The 18,014-nt window shown below is 37.7% G+C and overlaps 2 protein-coding genes across 2 annotated transcripts; both read left to right on the forward strand.

The window, feature by feature from the left end:
• Positions 1-5,522: 5,522 nt before the first annotated feature.
• On the forward strand, positions 5,523-9,319 carry LOC131787164 (DELTA-alicitoxin-Pse2b-like). The gene is made up of 2 exons (XM_066159101.1): positions 5,523-5,569; positions 7,651-9,319. Exon 2 carries the CDS (start codon positions 7,704-7,706, stop codon positions 9,261-9,263), a length of 1,560 nt encoding a protein of 519 aa, XP_066015198.1. The 5' UTR covers positions 5,523-5,569; positions 7,651-7,703; the 3' UTR covers positions 9,264-9,319.
• Positions 9,320-11,230: 1,911 nt separating this feature from the next.
• LOC131791861 (DELTA-alicitoxin-Pse2b-like) lies at positions 11,231-17,460 on the forward strand. The gene is given in 4 exon segments (XM_059109233.2): positions 11,231-11,265; positions 15,532-15,563; positions 16,215-16,676; positions 16,679-17,460. Coding segments are annotated over 4 exon segments (1,311 nt in total).
• Positions 17,461-18,014: the final 554 nt, after the last annotated feature.

An 18,014-nucleotide genomic window follows, 5' to 3' on the forward strand; every position in this document is an offset into this window, starting at 1 on the left:
AATGGTCCTCCGGTTTCCTTCTGTTTCAGAGTAATTACCAGAGCCTTTTGATCGTTACTTCACTGAAAAAAAGATCTAAATCTAAACTAAGTGGTAATTGTCCAAAATACAATTTCTGGCCTATTTCAACGTGCATGTGCTATGCGGGTCTAACAATTGCATACACTGAAAGCTCCACAATGTTCAAAGCAAACACAAATGCTTACACTCTAATTAAATAGTGCTTCTACCATCATGGACACACTCCGGCCTACCATTGAAAATTGGCAATTGACAAATGAAATTTCGCCTAGATTGAACACTAACTTACTTGCATGATTACCATCAGGACAACTATTGTATAGGAAGTAAAGTTATAACGTTTAGTCAATTTGATATTGGAGCATTCATCTCATCTATTTTGAATTTGCGTGGCCTTTGATTCTTAGATTCATTCTTTTACTGGCAGTTCTCTTTAATTGTAAAGTTATAAGTTTCGATTCCGCTCTCGAGGAAGCACGGAATTTAACACGTCTCGCGCACTAGAATCGGAACAAAACGAAGCAATTTCTACACTGGATTGTCATTTGGAGGATATAGAGTGCGGCAAATATGAACTCGTATTTACGTCAGCAGAGAACGTTTTGGTAAAACAATTTTTTTTCGTTAATGAAAAAAACAGCCACACCGTTTCACCAGAGTATGCCGGTTTGCATCAAACAAATTATGGTGGGTAAACCTTCGAGTGCAGTTGTTTGTTGCTTCCAAGTATCGTTTATTACGACTCAATGAAAGAAAAATTGTTAAATGAGGATTTTCGTTTGGAAAATATAGAGTGAAGCAAATATCAGCTCACATTTGTAGTTGCGGAAGAGACTTGTCGAAGCCTTTTCTTTCCTGGCTTTAAAAAAATGGCTCACCGTTTCACTCGTCAGCTCTACGTGTCTCATCATATACCACATTTTCAGCAAAAAAAAAACATATTTTGAGTTTTCAAGAACATACTGGCTCAAATCTCGGTTATTAGCAACCATATGGCTTTTGGGAATACTCCGGCGTGTGCGAAACTCCTGCAGCAGGTTTGCACGTCAGTAAATGGAAGATTTTGATTAGAAATAAAACGATCAGTGAAAAACTTGTTTCAAAGGAGACTAATTATGATGATCATTTACCAAAGTTAATCACAGAGCACTCCGTTTGAGGCCAGTTTATTCTGAATGGAACTAATGGCCTAAGGAGTGGGAAATTATTTTTCATATTATTTTCCGGCGATTGCTTTACTGAGCTAGCCACCTACTTCAAATCTTATTGAAAGCACTGGACAAGATGGAAACAAACAAGATCCAGCATGCAGGTAGGACACATTATCCCCACACCTTAAGAAATAAAACATAAATATCAGACCAGATAAAATGCACCCCATTCTATTGAATTTCCTTACAATATTGTTGCAGCAGTGACAATTCCTTCCAATAGCCTATGTTTCCAAATACAAAAAGTGAAAAGAGAGTAAAGTGACAGAAACTTTGATAACTTCACTCCGATTGACAACTAGTAATTGAAAAGAAATGCACAAGGTACGTTAACCATGTTTTCGGTTTCTCTTTTTCAAACAAAAATAGCCTCAACTACATAGCAAGAGAGCTTTACGATGGTTGTAACCAGTACTCTAGATTTCTATCATTATTGATAGTGCTGTCACTGATTTGTTTGTTTCTAAAAGTCTCAATCAAATTATAAGCTTAGTAAATATTGCATCATAGAGGTAGCAACCAAACTTCAAATAATCTTTAAGATGAATATTATGTGACACTATGTAGTCATTTTACCGGGTAACAAATCGGTATTCAAAACAAAGAAATGAACCAATGAATGGTAATGGTTCAAACCCACTAATGATCCCAACTTAGACTGCAACTGATCTTAATGAAGATTATAAATGATCCTGAAGCTGAAATGGTCATTATTAAGTTTTTTAAAGGATCCAGCATTGACTAATGCATCAATCGATCCGTCGAAAGAAATAATTCGATATTCGTTCTAGACTCGGCTATTTTTTGATTGAGTATCGTTTGTTATGGAATGATTCTCGCTGTTCTCTAGAGTTAAGCTGTGTAACATAGGTTTCGGTTTTTATATCGTAATTCTGCAGTCTTAAATAAATTCATTAGGGTTTCCCGGTCAAAGAGAACAATGAACTGGTGTAGGTTTGTTTTCACCATAAAACCTTTTAACCTATCAGCTCCGTACATCTAACTCTCCCTTTGACCCCGTTCACATCTAAATTAAGCTTTGTTTGTGACCTGTAAAACCACACGTAACCCACCAAATCGAAACATTACAGATACTACAATGAATTGGAAAAGTCAACTCCGTCAGGGAAGAATATGGGAAACTATCTAAAAGTGATCCCAGCTTTGGTTTATTTAGCTGTTTATCTGTTATACTGTTACTCTTTGACACTCTTCAGCTTCATTGAGCTGTCTTAAAGTTTGTGGACTATGCGGAGTCTTTAAAATTGGCAAAGTGGTTTTTAAAAAATAAGCTGGTTGATTTTCCCTCATACAAGTTTTTCCCTTCAAGTTTTTTCTTCATGTTTTGATAGCAATTCGTTTATGTTCTGAGGAGACGGTCTATTCCAACCTTTGTTTGTGTGGATCCGCTAATCGGTCTTCAGTTTAAATAAAGCTTACATAATCATTCTTATTTTTATAATCCTCTTTATCATTATTTGTATCATCATCATCATGTTTGAAACAATCATCATTATAATCATCGTAAAATGCATAGACTGAATAAGACCCCCCGTTAGCAAAACAAGGGAGGGTAGATTCTTCTCTAACTTTCGGGGTTTCCCGGTCAAAGAGAACGATGAGCTGATGTAGGTTTTTTTTTTTACCATGAAACCTTTTAACCTAACAGCCCCACCCATCTAACCCCCCCTTGACCTGTCATTTCCAAACTAAGCTTTGTTTGTGATCTGTAAAAGCGACACGCAACCGACCAAGTCGAAACATTAGAGATACTACAGTATTACTGTGGTTCTTTCTTTATTCACTCTGAGCTTTCGCCGTTCTACGGCATCATCAGGGAGGACGATAAAATATTTTTAAAATAAATCATTAAAATAGAAGATCGTTAAGTTCAGTGCATTCCTCACGGGAGTTCAGTCCCGGCTTGTGCTTTCTGATGTAATACGCTTCGTACAATCGCAGATTGAGGGGGTCATTTTCACGCGTGATTACTTTGACTTCAATGTTATGGCTGTTGTTGCGATGGTGTGTTGTGAGATGTTTTTTTACCGCCGAGTTGTCGTTGGTCAAGTGTTCTTTTGTTCGATCATGTAGGAATCATGTCGTGCTTCCGATGTAATATTCACCACAAGCTTTGCACGTGAGCTGGTAAACGGTGTTTCTCTGTAGGCATAAATTGGTGTCTGCGATGGGGACCAAAACTGGACCAAACTGCCCCATCGCAGACACCAATTTATGCCTACAGAGAAACACCGTTTACCGCTCACGTGCAAGGCTTGTGGCGAATATTACATCGGAAGCACGACACGATTCCTACATGATCGAACAAAAGAACACTTGACCAACGACAACTCGGCGGTAAAAAAACATCTCACAACACACCATCGCAACAACAGCCATAACATTGAAGTCAAAGTAATCACACGTGAAAATGACCCCCTCAATCTGCGATTGTACGAAGCGTATTACATCAGAAAGCACAAGCCGGGACTGAACTCCCGTGAGGAATGCACTGAACTTAACGATCTTCTATTTTAATGATTTATTTTAATGAGCTATTTTAATTAACTGTTTTTAACACTTATTTTAGAACATTTTATCACGCCATTAGTTTTCATGCGTCCTACTGGCTAGTTTTACACTATGCTAATTTACAGTGGCACCTCCAACGTTTAAAACCATAGCGCAAATATTTTATCGTCCTCCCTGATGATGCCGTAGAACGGCGAAAGCTCGGAGTGAATAAAGAAAGAACCACAGTAGCACTTAAAGGCTTCATTTGATCAATATCCCACATCATTACGACATGCTACTAAAGGACACGTTCAAACGTTTAGTATACTACAGTATATTTGAAAAATCAACTCCGTTGGGAAAGAAAATGGGAAACTTTCTAAAACGAATCCCAGCTTTGGTTTATTCAGGTGTTTATCTGTAATATTGTTACTCTTTATCACTCTTCAGCTTTATTAGGCTGTCTTAAAGTTTCTGGACTAAAAGGATTATTTAAAATTAGCAATGCAGTTTTTAAAAAAATAAGTTTGCACAATTGCACCAAATAGTTTATGCGGAAAATATTTGGGCTGTTTAAAGAGGTTTGAGTCGTTTCATGACAAGGTTTAACATTAGCATTCTTAGTATTAATGAATATGTATTCCACAAGGGGAAAAAAATGATCGTGAAGTCTGGCTTAAAAGCTAAATGGAAAAAAAACCACATAACCATTAAACTAATTTTTGAGAGGAGCTCGAACTTTAAACCTTATTCAACTAGCCACGTTAAATGCGTCTGCAATTGGTTTAGAGATTAGCGAACGATTATAACTGTCGCACGCTATCACAAGAATGTTTCGTAATAAGTTCCCAACTCTGTGCTAGAAATCTGACAGAGTAGTACCATAACTTTATCTTTCGAGCACCAACACTGCCTCTAATACAGCACTAGAAAGGAAAGGAGAGCCCTCACCTAAGAGTCTTAGACCTGTAATAGTTATACCCTTGGAACTTTTACGAAGTTAAAGATTTCAACTCTTTATTGAGTGAGAAACAATACAACATAATATGTTTTTCCCTACTTTTTTCTTCATGTTTTGATAGTAATTCGTTTATGTTTTGAGGAAACGGTCCATTCCAACCTTTGCTAGCGTGGATCCGCAATCATCGTAATGAACATAGATTAAATAAGATTCCCTGTTACCAAAACAGGGGAGGTTAGATTCTTCTCTAATTTAGATTTATTTCCTGCTTAGGCTAATAGTTTCCTCGCATAGGACCGATATGGTGAAATTGGTAGTTGGTCGACCCTTGGGGTGAAATCCATTAACTTAATGGAGTACAGACCTGTTCGCTTTCCATAAATCATTTAATGCTACTAAGTTTGAAACGCTTTTGGCAGATATCAATTAAAAGTTCACTTTGAAGACTAAAAGGTCCTCGCATAGGACCGATATGGTGAAATTGGTAGTTGGTCGACCCTTGGGGTGAAATCCATTAACTTAATGGAGTACAGACCTGTTCGCTTTCCATAAATCATTTAATGCTACTAAGTTTGAAACGCTTTTGGCAGATATCAATTAAAAGTTCACTTTGAAGACTAAAAGGGTGTAACGCAGGCCTGGGAAACACTACAGAACTTACTCATACGCGTCGATAAACAAATGGAGTTTGGTTTTTACAATGAGACCTTTTAACCCCTGAGCTGTCTACACGTAAATATTATGTGACCTATGACTTCTAAATCAAGCGAAGTTCTATTTTTAAAGCCAAAAAATCTTATATCAACCACAGTTTACAGATTCTAACAAACAGAGGAAGAACTGGAAGAATCGAACCCATAAGGTGAGTCGATAGTAACGCTAAAAGAGAGATGTTAAAAAACAAGTAAATCACTTTGCCATACTTTCAAGTAACTTAGTTATCTGTGGTAAACTCGTGGATAAACTGTGCAGGGTTTCACTTGTTGTTCACATGAAAGATTCTAAAAATCAACTAAATTATGCTGCCATATTTTAAAGTAACTAAGTTTCACTTGTTGTTCATATTGGTTGTTTTGCCGAATCAGGTCTCAGGTTACTAAGTAAACTTGACATTGAAATCTTACCCTCCTAATAATGGGTAAGTTGTTATGGGGGGACAGTCACTTGTTCAAATTTCGATTACTAGGTACATGTCAGGTAAAAATTAGCCATCATCCTAACTAGGGTCGTCCCCGATTGATCCACCAAATTCAACAATCTCTTTGCCATCTGTAATAAGATGCGTGTTCACTTCAGACTTCTAAGGCAGTGCTTACGCACGTATAATTACTAGGGTGCTTTCGAACTCTGTTGTAAATTCTGTAAATAAAGAAAGCATTGCGCTTATTTTCTTACAACTCTGTTGATTACTCGTGTCAAGATAAGCAAGCAGTTTTAACAGGTTTCTTTAGTTCAATCAGCAAAAACTTCGTATCTTTCTTTCGAAAAGTGTTACACCAAACTTAGAAGCATCTTTTATGCTCTTCGAAATTGAATTTTCTTCTATCGCGTTCATCACTTGGAAACACTGACAGAACGGAAGGCAGCTATTTTGAGATTTAGCGCGCTGGCTATAAATAAACGGTATATAAACGATCAACAAATCAAGTTCAACTTTGAATGGTGTAGAAACTTTGCTTGACAGGTTGACGTCTCATGAGCCAATCCGACACGAGCGTAACACAACACCGATCACAAACCGCTCTCTATTTGCCCTGCTTTTCCGGCCTCATAAGAAATGCATACAAATAAAGTAGTTGGATAACAAATAATTTAAAAAATAAATTGCTTAATATCTATATTTTGCGCTCTGGTTCGTAAATCGTATTAAGATTCAGCGATACAACAAAAACGTTAGAGAGGACATATTTATTCCATCATCGACGTCATATTTTCATAATTATCTGTAGCTGGAGCCGCGTGCTGCCTTTCAGGACTAAAAGCAGAAACAAAGTATTTTCATTCTTAGCTACGTAATTCTTTCTGTCTGTATGCCTCAATTAAATTGGTATCCGCAGTTTGTTATTAAGGTTGACTTAAGAGGTAAAAACACCCTCTAAAAGCTCAAATGACAGAATGGTCACTTTTTACAAAATACTACAGAAGAGGAAAAAAAAAAAGATCAAATGATAAATGGCTGTTTTGTGAATGTTTCCGAGGAAGTGATGAACGCTATAGAAGATAATTAAATTCCTTTGTTGATTTATGATTTATTACATTTAATTGTGATAATATTGTTTGTCTAAAGCTTTAACGGGTGCGTTACTCGAGGTTTTGTATCGTAATTCTTGCTCCTTCTGACCCTATAATAGTAGTAAAACCGACTAATTTTTTATGGGTTCCATCAAGCAAGTTATTTGGTATATTATTATTGCATTTAGGTCTGTCGCTGAGCGGTAGTAATAAAGTGAATCATCGGTTTATCACGTCAAGCATTGCAAAATGTATCAAATGATATTTTAATAGATATGTCTAATGAAATAGAACGACATTCGGCAAATCGCTGGCTAGTTGACGACTGACTATCTGCTAAATGGCGACAGACCATCGTTCAATGGTCCACCGACAATTAAACTTCACGTTACTTCGAAGAATATATCAACCACATTAATGAGAGGAAAATGATCCGACGGGTATAAAGCCATTAACGCTAAAAAATGTTCATCTTTTAAGAATTTCAAAGAAGTTTCCAAATATAACTTTGGATGAAGGTTGATAATTGTAAGTGATACTATTATTATTATTATCATAACTATTATCGTTATTATCATTATTATACATCATCATTATCAATACCGTTTTCGTTGCTATTATGATTTTCCAAACTAATTATTCTCTGAAGAAGTGGATATTTAAGTAGACAAAATGCTGTTCAGTTATACTAAACCTGTCTCTGTTTCGCAGATTTTGTGCCTTCTTGCGACAGTAAGAAAACGACGAATTCCAGGCTATAAACCATGTTTGCCTCCCTGGTTCTGTCGCTTTGCGTGACACTCGCATTTTCTGAAGCAAAAATAGCTTCCAAAGGTGAATCAAACGGGCTCAAAGAAGCGAAATCCGAGGGGCTTGGAAAAATAGTTTTCCCACCGAACATAAACTTGCTGGACGACTTTCAACAAAAGGAGAACACCATCTTTGATCCACTTCCATCAGAATGCTTAAAAAAGATTAGTACAACAAAGTCAAGCTGCAATTTCGATTACTATAAAAATACCGAGGCATTTTATAAGTCACTTGCCATCGAGTCAAGCCTCAGCGCATCGTTAATCTCTATCTTTACATTGGGCGCTACTGTATCAGTGGCAACAAAGGGAAAAAGCTCAGAGAAAAGACAAGTGAGTGGCATATCTTTGATCAAGCAGGCGTTGGCAGAAAAGATGTACGTCGATAAAAATTGCCTCACAAATGCCAAAAAGTCCACCCTGAATAAAGAATTCATGGAATTCTTTAGTACATTGCCATTGAAAATTAAGGAACCCTGGCTCCACAATTCTTGGGAAGCATACAGCACTTTCCTGGAGACATATGGCTCTCATGTCATAATGTCTGTGGAGACCGGATCGAAGTTCCAGCAAATGGTGCTCGCAGAGAGTTCTGAATCGTATAGCAAGAGAGATTTCCAGGTAAGAGCCTGTATCTCGGCTGCAGGTCCCACAGATGTTGGAGAACTTGGTCTTTCGGCTTGTTCTAATGTGACAAACAGTGAAATATCCAACGCAAGAAAGATGACTGTTAGCGAGACAAGGTTTGTCAGGGGAGGACTGAGGGATACAAATAGCGCTTTGACGAATGGAAAGAAGTCGGCTGAACTGATAAATAAACTCATGAATGAAGCTGATGAGGCACCTAAGCCTGTCCAGCATACTTTCATGACGATCTGGAGCATATTAAAAGGCCGCTTTAAATCAGGATCTAAGAATTATCACCGAGCAACAAACCTCCAGTACTACTACAGTGGATTCTTGGATTTTGGTTGTCCTTACAGTACAAGTGGTAATGTTGAAATTCAAAAGTTCGACTACAAACAGCCAATGAAAGAAAATCCAGAATTCGTATGTACTCTCGCTCACGATGGTTGCCACAATGATGACGATTGTCATTACGTAATTGGCGTCAAATGTGCTTGCAAAGGAAAAACGTGCGTTCGCTACCATTCGGAAAAACAAATAACAGGTCAAATCAAACAAATGGCATACATCAACAACCACAACTGGATGTGGGAAGGATGCGGTTGGAAAAAGTTGTGGATTAAGTGTGGTTGCTACAATAAAGATCGCAATGAACGGAAGGTTGTGTGGTCCTTACCAATTACGTCCAAAGATGCTGGTAAACATAAAGTACCTAGCAACGCAACCTACGACGAGGCAAAGGATCCTGTTACAGGTCAAGCGAGAGGGATGCCAACACCTTACACAGCTGAAGATGCCGCTAAGCACTCTACACCCGGCAAAACCAAGCACCACGCAGCAAAACATCCAATTCCAATTCAACGGGAGGAAGAAGAAGAGGAAATGTGATCTTTTCCTATCTTACATGTAATCACTAAAATGACAAGCACCTAATTAAACGGAAATAAAAACTGGAGTAATCCAACAGTTGGCCATTCGACCAGAGTTGGACAGCTGTACTTGAAACATTTCTCGATCAGTTACTTGGAATGTTGAAATGTAAGTCCAGTTAAAATGTTAAAATAAAAAAGAGTGCATCCACCAGAGTTAAACTTATTCTTAATGAGGGGAAAGGGGAAAGAATACATTTAGCAAAAATTTCTCAAAAGATAAAACTGTTGCTGGCTAGCCTAATTTCTGTGTTTACTTCAATATCTGGAGAAAAATGACTTGACAAACTGTCTCGTTGAGCGACCCCGGTGATAAATTAGAATCACAGACGTGTTTGGTAAATGTCATCCCAAATAAAAAATTAGCTATACCAGTGATGCTACAAGGGCAGAGCTGCTTTTTACCACTCCTCGGTAAAGCCAAGGTAATGGTCATGGATTACACAACATTTTCGGTCCTATTCAAATGGCAAGACGGGGTCAAAAAATGAAGCCAAATAAAGCACGAGCGATGAGCAGGGCTGTAGGGATAGCTCGTTTATATTATAAAAAACGCAGCAACAATTTGCTTTTATTGATCAAATCAACTAAAGTGAAAGACCATTAATGGTGAAAAAACGGTTGCGGATTGGTTTGCTGTAGTTTTCTTAAATTAAAAATACGGTCGATGTTATCGATCATGATTGTTGGCTTGGATAAACCGTGATAAATTTAAGGAGGCCTCATCATAGGTTGAAGTCTTATTCTTTAATTGCACCCATCGATGCCTTTTCATTGGCGCCCGATTTGGGTCTGCTGGCAGGCTGACAATCCGTGAAGTTTGAGTTCGCGTAGTGTCACTTAATATGACAAGGTTAATGATCTCTCAATCCTCAAGGACTGATGTTTGGTTTAATTCATTGGATCAAAAAATTGTTCCATAGAAAAGTGCAATTTGTCACCTCTGATCCCTTTTAATAACAGTCTGATAAATCAAGTTCACCCACCGTTCATTTGGCGGATTTAGTTTCCTCCTCTTTACCGACGTCCCTTTAAATAGAACAAAATTTACGCTACCATCCAAAATTATTCTCTGGTTTCCTTCCATTTCAGAGAAATTACCAGAGCCTTTTGATCGTTACTTCACTGGAAAATGGATCAAGTCTTAACTAAGTGTTAATTGTCCAAAATACAATTCCTGTCTTATTTCAATGCACATGCGGTGTAACAATTGCATAAATTGGAAGTTCCCCAGTGTTCAAAGCAAACCCAGATGCTTACATTCTAACTCAATAGTGCTTCTACCATCATTGATATGCTCCGGCCTACCACTGACAATTGGCAATTGGTAAATGACACTTCCCCGAGATTGAACACTAGCTTACTTGCATGATTACCATCAGGATAACTAACGTATAGGAAGTAAAGGAATAACGTTTAGTCAATTGATATTGGAGCATTCATCTCATTTATTTTAAATTTCCGTGGCCTTTGATTCCTAGATTCATTCTTTCACTGGCAGTTTTCTCTTTCTGCTTTTTCTGTGTGTTCTACATAAATTTAGCCTGCAAAGCAAGCGTAATTTTGGCAACCGAGTGCTCAGTATTCCCTTAAACGAAAATCGTGGCCGCCGTCTTTTATTTTAATGACAGCGGAAGGCTGGAGAGAAAAAGAAATTTGTACCAAGGGGGCGGTCGTCGGTCAAAAATAAACAGAGGGGTAGGGATGGGAAGTGAAGATTACGCCTTCCCGAAGTCACTGTTATTTTGCAAAACTCTGTTTGCCCAGGAACGGAGTTCCTTATTGGTCCTGTTAAGCTCCAGCTGTCAATCCTAAGCCAAATGCGTCATGAACTCGTATTTGCGTCAGCAGAGAACGTTTTGGTTAAGCCAATTCTTTTTCGTTGATGAAAAAACAGCCTCCGTCTAATCTAACTCCAAGTGAAACATGGCTGGTCGTATAGACGATCGCGAGCTTATAACGTTAGTGCTCTAATAGGACACCTTCCCTGCAGGCTAACATAAAGTTAAAAGTAAACATCTTCGGTTACTTAAAATAATTCTCAAACTTTGTGCTGAACTAATCAAATATTTTGGACAATTGAAACAAAAGCAGAGTTCCTCTCAACTGGTAGCTAGTAAATAAACTTGAAAATCAAAGTTGTTAAAAATAGCGCGCAAAATAAATTCATAAGGTTTTCCCGGTCAAAGAGAACGATGAACTGGTGTAGGTTTGTTCTCACCATGAAACATTTTAACCTATTATCTCCGTACATCTAACTCTCCCTTTGACCTGTCACTTCTAAATTAAGCTTTGTTTGTGATATGTAAAAGCCTACCAAATCGAAACATTACAGATACTACAGTTTATTGGAAAAGTCAACTCCGTTAGGAAAGAATAAGGGAAACTTTCTAAAACTGATCCCGGCTTTGGTCTATTTAAGTGTTTATTTGTTATACTGTTACTCTTTATCACTCTCCAGTTTCATTAAGCTGTCTCAAAGTTTGTGAACTAAAAGGAATCTTTAAAATTGGCAATGCAGTTTTTTAAAAATAAGCTGGTTGATTTTCCCTCATACAAGTTTTTCCCTTCAATTTTTTTCTTCATGTTTTGATAGCAATTCGTTTATGTTCTGAGGAGACGGTCTATTCCAACCTTTGTTTGTGCGGATCCGCTAATCGGTCTTCAAGTTTAGATAAAGCTTATATTATCATTCTTATTTTTATAATCCTCGTTATCATTGTTAGTATCATCATCATCTTTGAGACAATCATCATTAGAATCATCGTAATATGCATAGATTGAATAACATTCCCTGTTACCAAAACAGGGGAGGGTATAATATTCTTCTCTAACTTAGATTTATTTTCTATTTAAGCTAAAAGTCTCCTCGAATAGGACCGATATGGTGAAATTAGTCAAGTTGGTAACAGGTTGGCCCCTTGGGGTGAAATCCATCAACTTAATGGAGTACAGATGCGTACCTGTTCGCTTTCCTTAAATCATTTCATGTTACTAAGTTTGAAACGCTTTTGGCGTATAAAGGGTATAACGCAGGCCAGGGGAACACTACAGAACTTACTCATACGCGTCGATAAACAAATAGAGTTTGGTTTTTACTATTAGACCTTTTAACACCTGAGCTGTCTACACGTAAATATTATGTGACATATGACTTCCAAATTAAGCTAAGTTCTATTTTTAAGGCCAAACATATCTCATATCAACCACAGTTTACAGATTCTAACAGACAAAGGAAGAACTGGAAGAATCGACCCCCATAATGTGAGTAGATAACAACGCTACGAGAGAGATGTTAAACAACAACTAAATCACTTTGCTATACTTTCAAGTAACTAAGTTATCTGTGGTAAGGTCGTGGATAAACTGTGCAGGGTTTCACTTGTTGTTCACATGAAAGATCCTAAAAATCAACTAAATTATGCTGCCATATTTTAAAGTAACTAAGTTTCACTTGTTGTTCATATTGGTTGTTTTGCCGAATCAAGTCTCAGGTTACTAAGTAAACTTGACATTGAAATCTTACCCTCCAGTCACTTGTTCAAATTTCGATTACTGGGTACATGTCAAGTAAAAATTTGCCATCATCCTAACTAGGGTCGTCCCCGATTGATCCGCCAAGTTCAACAATCTCTTCGCCATTGTAATAAGATGCGTGCCCACTTCAGACACCTAAGGCAGTGCTTACGCACGTATAATTGCTCAGGTGCTTTCGAACTCTGAATTCTGTAAATAAAGAAAGCATTGCGCTTATTTTCTTACAACTCTGTTGATTACTCGTGTCAAGATAAGCAAGCAGTTTTAACAGGTTTCTTGAATTCAATCAGCAAAAACTGCATATGTTTCTTTCGAAAAGTGTTCCACCGAACTTAGAGACATCTTTTATGCTCTTCGCAATTGAATTTTCTTCTATCTCGTTCATCACTTGGAAACTTTGACAAAACGGAAGGCAGCTATTTTGAGATTTAGCGCGCCGGCTATAAATAAACGGTATATAAACGATTTACCACTTTTGTTTTGGCTGCGGTAATAAACTTAGTGACAACGTTCCGTCAGGAAAAGTCCCCAATTATCGGACGAGGTTGAGAGTTAAAATAATCCAAATGCGCCAAGTAGGTACAAATTAATGAATCGAATACAGATATTCAAGTTTTATGATTAAATATAAATATGGTTATTTTGTACTGTGAAAAAAAAAGACCTGTTTAACTATGCTTACGTTCAACTTGTATCAGAGTAAAGAAAATGGACTGTACCACTGTTCTTGTTTCACAGCCTTCTGCTCCTCAACTACCGGCAGCAATACCTGCGATGCGTTGTCGCCACGTTGATTAAGTCGTATGATAAAACTGAGTGGCAGTTTTGAAGTTCTGTCCGACACCTTTGGTGTATGTTTCGTCAGATGTATGTTTCGTCATTAATAATTTGTTCATGCTAAGCGTGCGTACATCGAGTTATGGATGCACGCGGAAAGTTTGGAGAGCACGAAAAATGCGTAAGAGTAGCTCGAGACGCAGCCGAGAGCAACTCTAGCTTTCTGAGTGCTCTCCAAACTTCCCAAGTGCATTCATAACACGATATGCGCACAGCTAAAAGCACGAGCAAATTCTTTTATAACAGAGCGACAACAAGGATCTGCGCGAAGAAGCCTTTTATTGAAAATTCTCACTACGCACAAAAAAGTAAAAAAACGTCCCTATTGGCGGGTCAAAAACACGCTACATTTTATACTTTGGTTTGACCGATAACTGTGAATGAAAAGCTCAAAATTTACGGGGAAAATGGAGAAAATAAAAGCCAGATGAATTCAAGTGTCACTAAAAAATGTTTTAAAAGTCAAAGACCCGAAGTTATCAAGGGTTTTGATTGTTCAAAATAATGTTTACGCTTCCGACAAGTTTGCGAAACGTGCAACTTGCGAGTTTTTTCGGCTTTATTTTTGTTGTTACTTGTTGGATCAGGACCTAAAAGGTCAAAGCCGATAGAAAATTTGGGAAGTTCTTCGCTGGTTTCTTCCAAATTTCAAAGAGAAGGGAAACTGCACTGCAGCTTAACAGGACGAAAACTCTGAAGCCATGTCAAAAAAATGCTAACGTCATATTATTTACGCACGGGCGTGCATAAATAAAGATTTTGTTCATAGCGGCTCAATAAATAAGACTTACATAGTGCAAGCACGCGCACTATGTTATAATCCATGTTTTTAAGAGCTAGTCTTTCGACAAATCGAAAGTTTTTGTTACTTGCAATACATAATTCTCAAACAGTTTTCATAGATAAACAAATCGCTTTTGTATGAGCAGTACTTTCAAGGGTGTGCGTTTTGAGCACAACGATCATAAATCAAATTCAACTTTGAATGGTTCAGAAACCTTGCTTGACAGGTTGACGTCTCATGAGCCAATCCGACGCGAGCGTAACACAACACCGATCACAAACCACTCTCTATTTGCCTTGTTTTTCCGGCCTTATAAGAAATGCATACAAATAAAGTAGTTGGATAACAAATAATTTATAAAATAAATTGTTTGATATCTATATTTTGCGCTCTGGTTCGTAAATCGTATTAAGATTCAGCGATACAACAAAAACGTGTGATAGGACATATTTATTCCATCATCGACGTCATATTTTCATAATTACCTTCAGTAGGTGGAGCCGCGTGCTGCCTTTCAGGACTGAAAGCAGAAACAAAGTATTTTCATTCTTAGCTACGTAATTCTGTATGCCTCAATTAAATTGGTATCCGCAGTTTGTTATTAATGGTTGACTTAAAAGGTAAAAACACCTTCTAAAAGCTCAAATGACGGATTGGTCACTTTTTACAAAATAGTAATGATACAACTACACACGAGCAGACTATTTCCCACAAAACGCAGTTACACGGTAATACTCTTGGCCCGAGGAGATCTTTACTTTTGCAAAGTTATTTGAAGGATTCTCTGGTAGGCTCTTGGCCAAAGGAAAAAAAAAACAGATCAAATGATAAATGGCTGCCTTGCGTTTTGTGAATGTTTCCGAGGAAGTGATGAACGCGATAGAAGATAATTAAATTCCTTTGTTGATTTATGATTTATTACATTTAATTGTGATAATATTGTTTGTCTAAAGCTTTAAAGGGTGGGTTACTCGAGGTTTTGCATCATAATTCTTGCTCCTTCTGACCCTATAACAGTCGTTAAACCAATTAATTTTTAATGGGTTCCATCAATCAAGTTATTTGGTAGATTATTATTGCATTTAGGTCTGTCTCTGAGCGGTGGTAGTAAAGTGGATCATCGGTATATCACATCGAGCATTGCAAAATGTATCAAATGATATTTTAATAGATATGTCCAATAAAATAGAAGGACATTCGGCTAATCGTTGGCTAGTTGACGAAAGACTATCTGTTAAATGGCGATAGACCATCGATCAACAGTCCACCGACAATTACACATCGTGTTACTTCGAAGAATATATCAACCACATTAACAAGAAAAAAAGGATCCGACGGGTATAAAGCCATTGACGCTTAAAAATGTTCATTTCTTAAGAATTTCAAAGAGGTTTTCAAATATAACTTCGGATGAAGGTTGATAATTGTAAGTGATACTATTATTATTATTATCATGACTATTATCGTTATTATCATTATTATACATCATCATTATCAATATCATTTTCGTTGCTATTATGGTTTTCCAAACTAATTATTTTCTGAAGAAGTGGATATTTAAGTAGAAAAAATGCTGTTCGGTTAATCTAAAGCTGTCTCTGTTTCGCAGATTTTGTGCCTTCTTGCGACAGTAAGAAAACGACGAATTCCAAGCTATAAACCACGTTTGCCTCCCTGGTTCTGTCGCTTTGCGTGACATCGCATTTTCTGAAGCAAAAATAGCTATCAAAGGTGAATCAAACAGGCTTAAAGAAGCGAAAAAAGCTACCAAAGGTGAATCCGAGGGGCTTGGAAAAATACTTTTCCCACCGAACATAAACTTGCTGGACGACTTTCAAGAAAAGGAGAATAGCATCTTTGATCCACTTCCATCAGAATGCTTTAAAAAGATCATTAATACAACAAAGTCAAGCTGCAATTTCGATTACTATAAAAATACCAAGGCATTTTATAAGTCACTTGCCACCGAGTCAAGCCTGAGCGCATCTTTAACCTCTACGTTTACTTTGGGTGCTACTGTATCAGTGGCAACAAAGGGCAAAAGTTCAGAGAAAAGCGAAGTGAGTGGCATATCTCTGATCAAGCAGGCGTTGGCAGAAAAGATATACGTCGATAAAAAATGCCTCACAAGTGCCAAAACCTCCACCCTAAATGAAGAATTTATGGAATACTTAGAGGAGTTGCCATTAAAAATTGATCATCCTTGGTTTCCCAATTTTGGGAAGAATATAAAACTTTCTTGGATAAATACGGCTCTCATGTCATAACGTCTGTGGAGACCGGATCAAGGTTCCAGCAAATGGTGTTCGCAGAGAGCTCTGAATCGTATAGCCAGAGAGATTTTCAGCTGAAAGCCTGTATCTTGGCTGCAGGCCCCACGAATGTTGGAAAGCTTAATGTTTCTGCTTGTTCTAGTGTGAATAGCAGTGAAGTATTAAAGGCAAAAAACATGAGCACTAGCGAGACACGGTTCGTCAGGGGAGGACTAAGGGATACAAATAGCGCGTTGACAAAGGGAACGTCGGCTGAACTGATTGAGAAACTCATGAATGAAGCTGACGAGGCACCTTCGCCTGTCCAGCATACTTTCAAACCGGTCTGGGAAATATTAAAAGATCGCTTCAAAACAGGATCTAAGAATTACATCCGAGCAACAATCCTCCAGTACTACTACAGTGGATACTTGGGTTATGGTTGTCTCTACAGTAAAAGCGGAGATGTTGAAGTTCAAAAGTTCGACTACACCAAACAATCAGAGAGTAAAAAACCAGAATTCGAATGTTCTCTCGCTAAGGAAGGTTGCCATAACGATGACGATTGTCATTATGTAATTGGACCCTGGTGTACTTGCAAAGGAAAAACGTGCGTTCGCTACAAGTCGGTGAAACAAATTACAGGTCAAACCAAACATACTGCATACATCAACAAACGAAAGTGGGACTGGAAAGGATGCGGTTGGAAAGTCGCGGGGTCATGGTGTACTTGCAAGAACAAATAATCAATGAAATGGTGAGTGCCTAATAAAGCTAAATGAAAAACTGGACTAATACAACAGTTGGCTATTGGATCAGAGTTGGACAGCTGTACTTGCAACATTTTGCGCACATTTAAGAGAAATGTTAAAATATAAATCCAGTTAAAATGTTAAAATAAAAGAAAGCGCATCTACGTGAGTCAAACGTATTCTTGTTAAGAGAAAAGGGGAAGAATACATTGAGAAAAAAATATTCCGTAATCGCACACGTCGATGCCATGTCATTGGCTCTCGATCTGATGTCTGCTAAAAGGCTGACCACGGTGTCTCTTAATTTGATATGATAATTTATCACTTAATCTTCAAGGACAGATTTTGTTTTGATTCATTTGATTAAAGGAAAGTCACCTTCGGTCCGTTTTGATAACAGTCAGTTAAATAAAGAGTAATACATGGGCGCGCGTAGATATGGAATTTCTCTTCGAGTGTCTAACTCGATAGCTCACGAGTGAGCGCAGCTAACGAGTGAGACGTCGAGTTGAACACGAGAAGAAAAATTCCATATCTACATGCAACCA

This window comes from Pocillopora verrucosa, chromosome 1, assembly GCF_036669915.1.
Source record: "Pocillopora verrucosa isolate sample1 chromosome 1, ASM3666991v2, whole genome shotgun sequence".
NCBI classification, from domain to species: Eukaryota; Metazoa; Cnidaria; class Anthozoa; order Scleractinia; family Pocilloporidae; genus Pocillopora; species Pocillopora verrucosa.

Excerpts from the sequence above, each read along its gene's own strand:
- LOC131787164 (XM_066159101.1), top strand. The coding sequence starts at position 7,704 with ATGTTTGCCTCCCTGGTTCTGTCGCTTTGCGTGACACTCGCATTTTCT.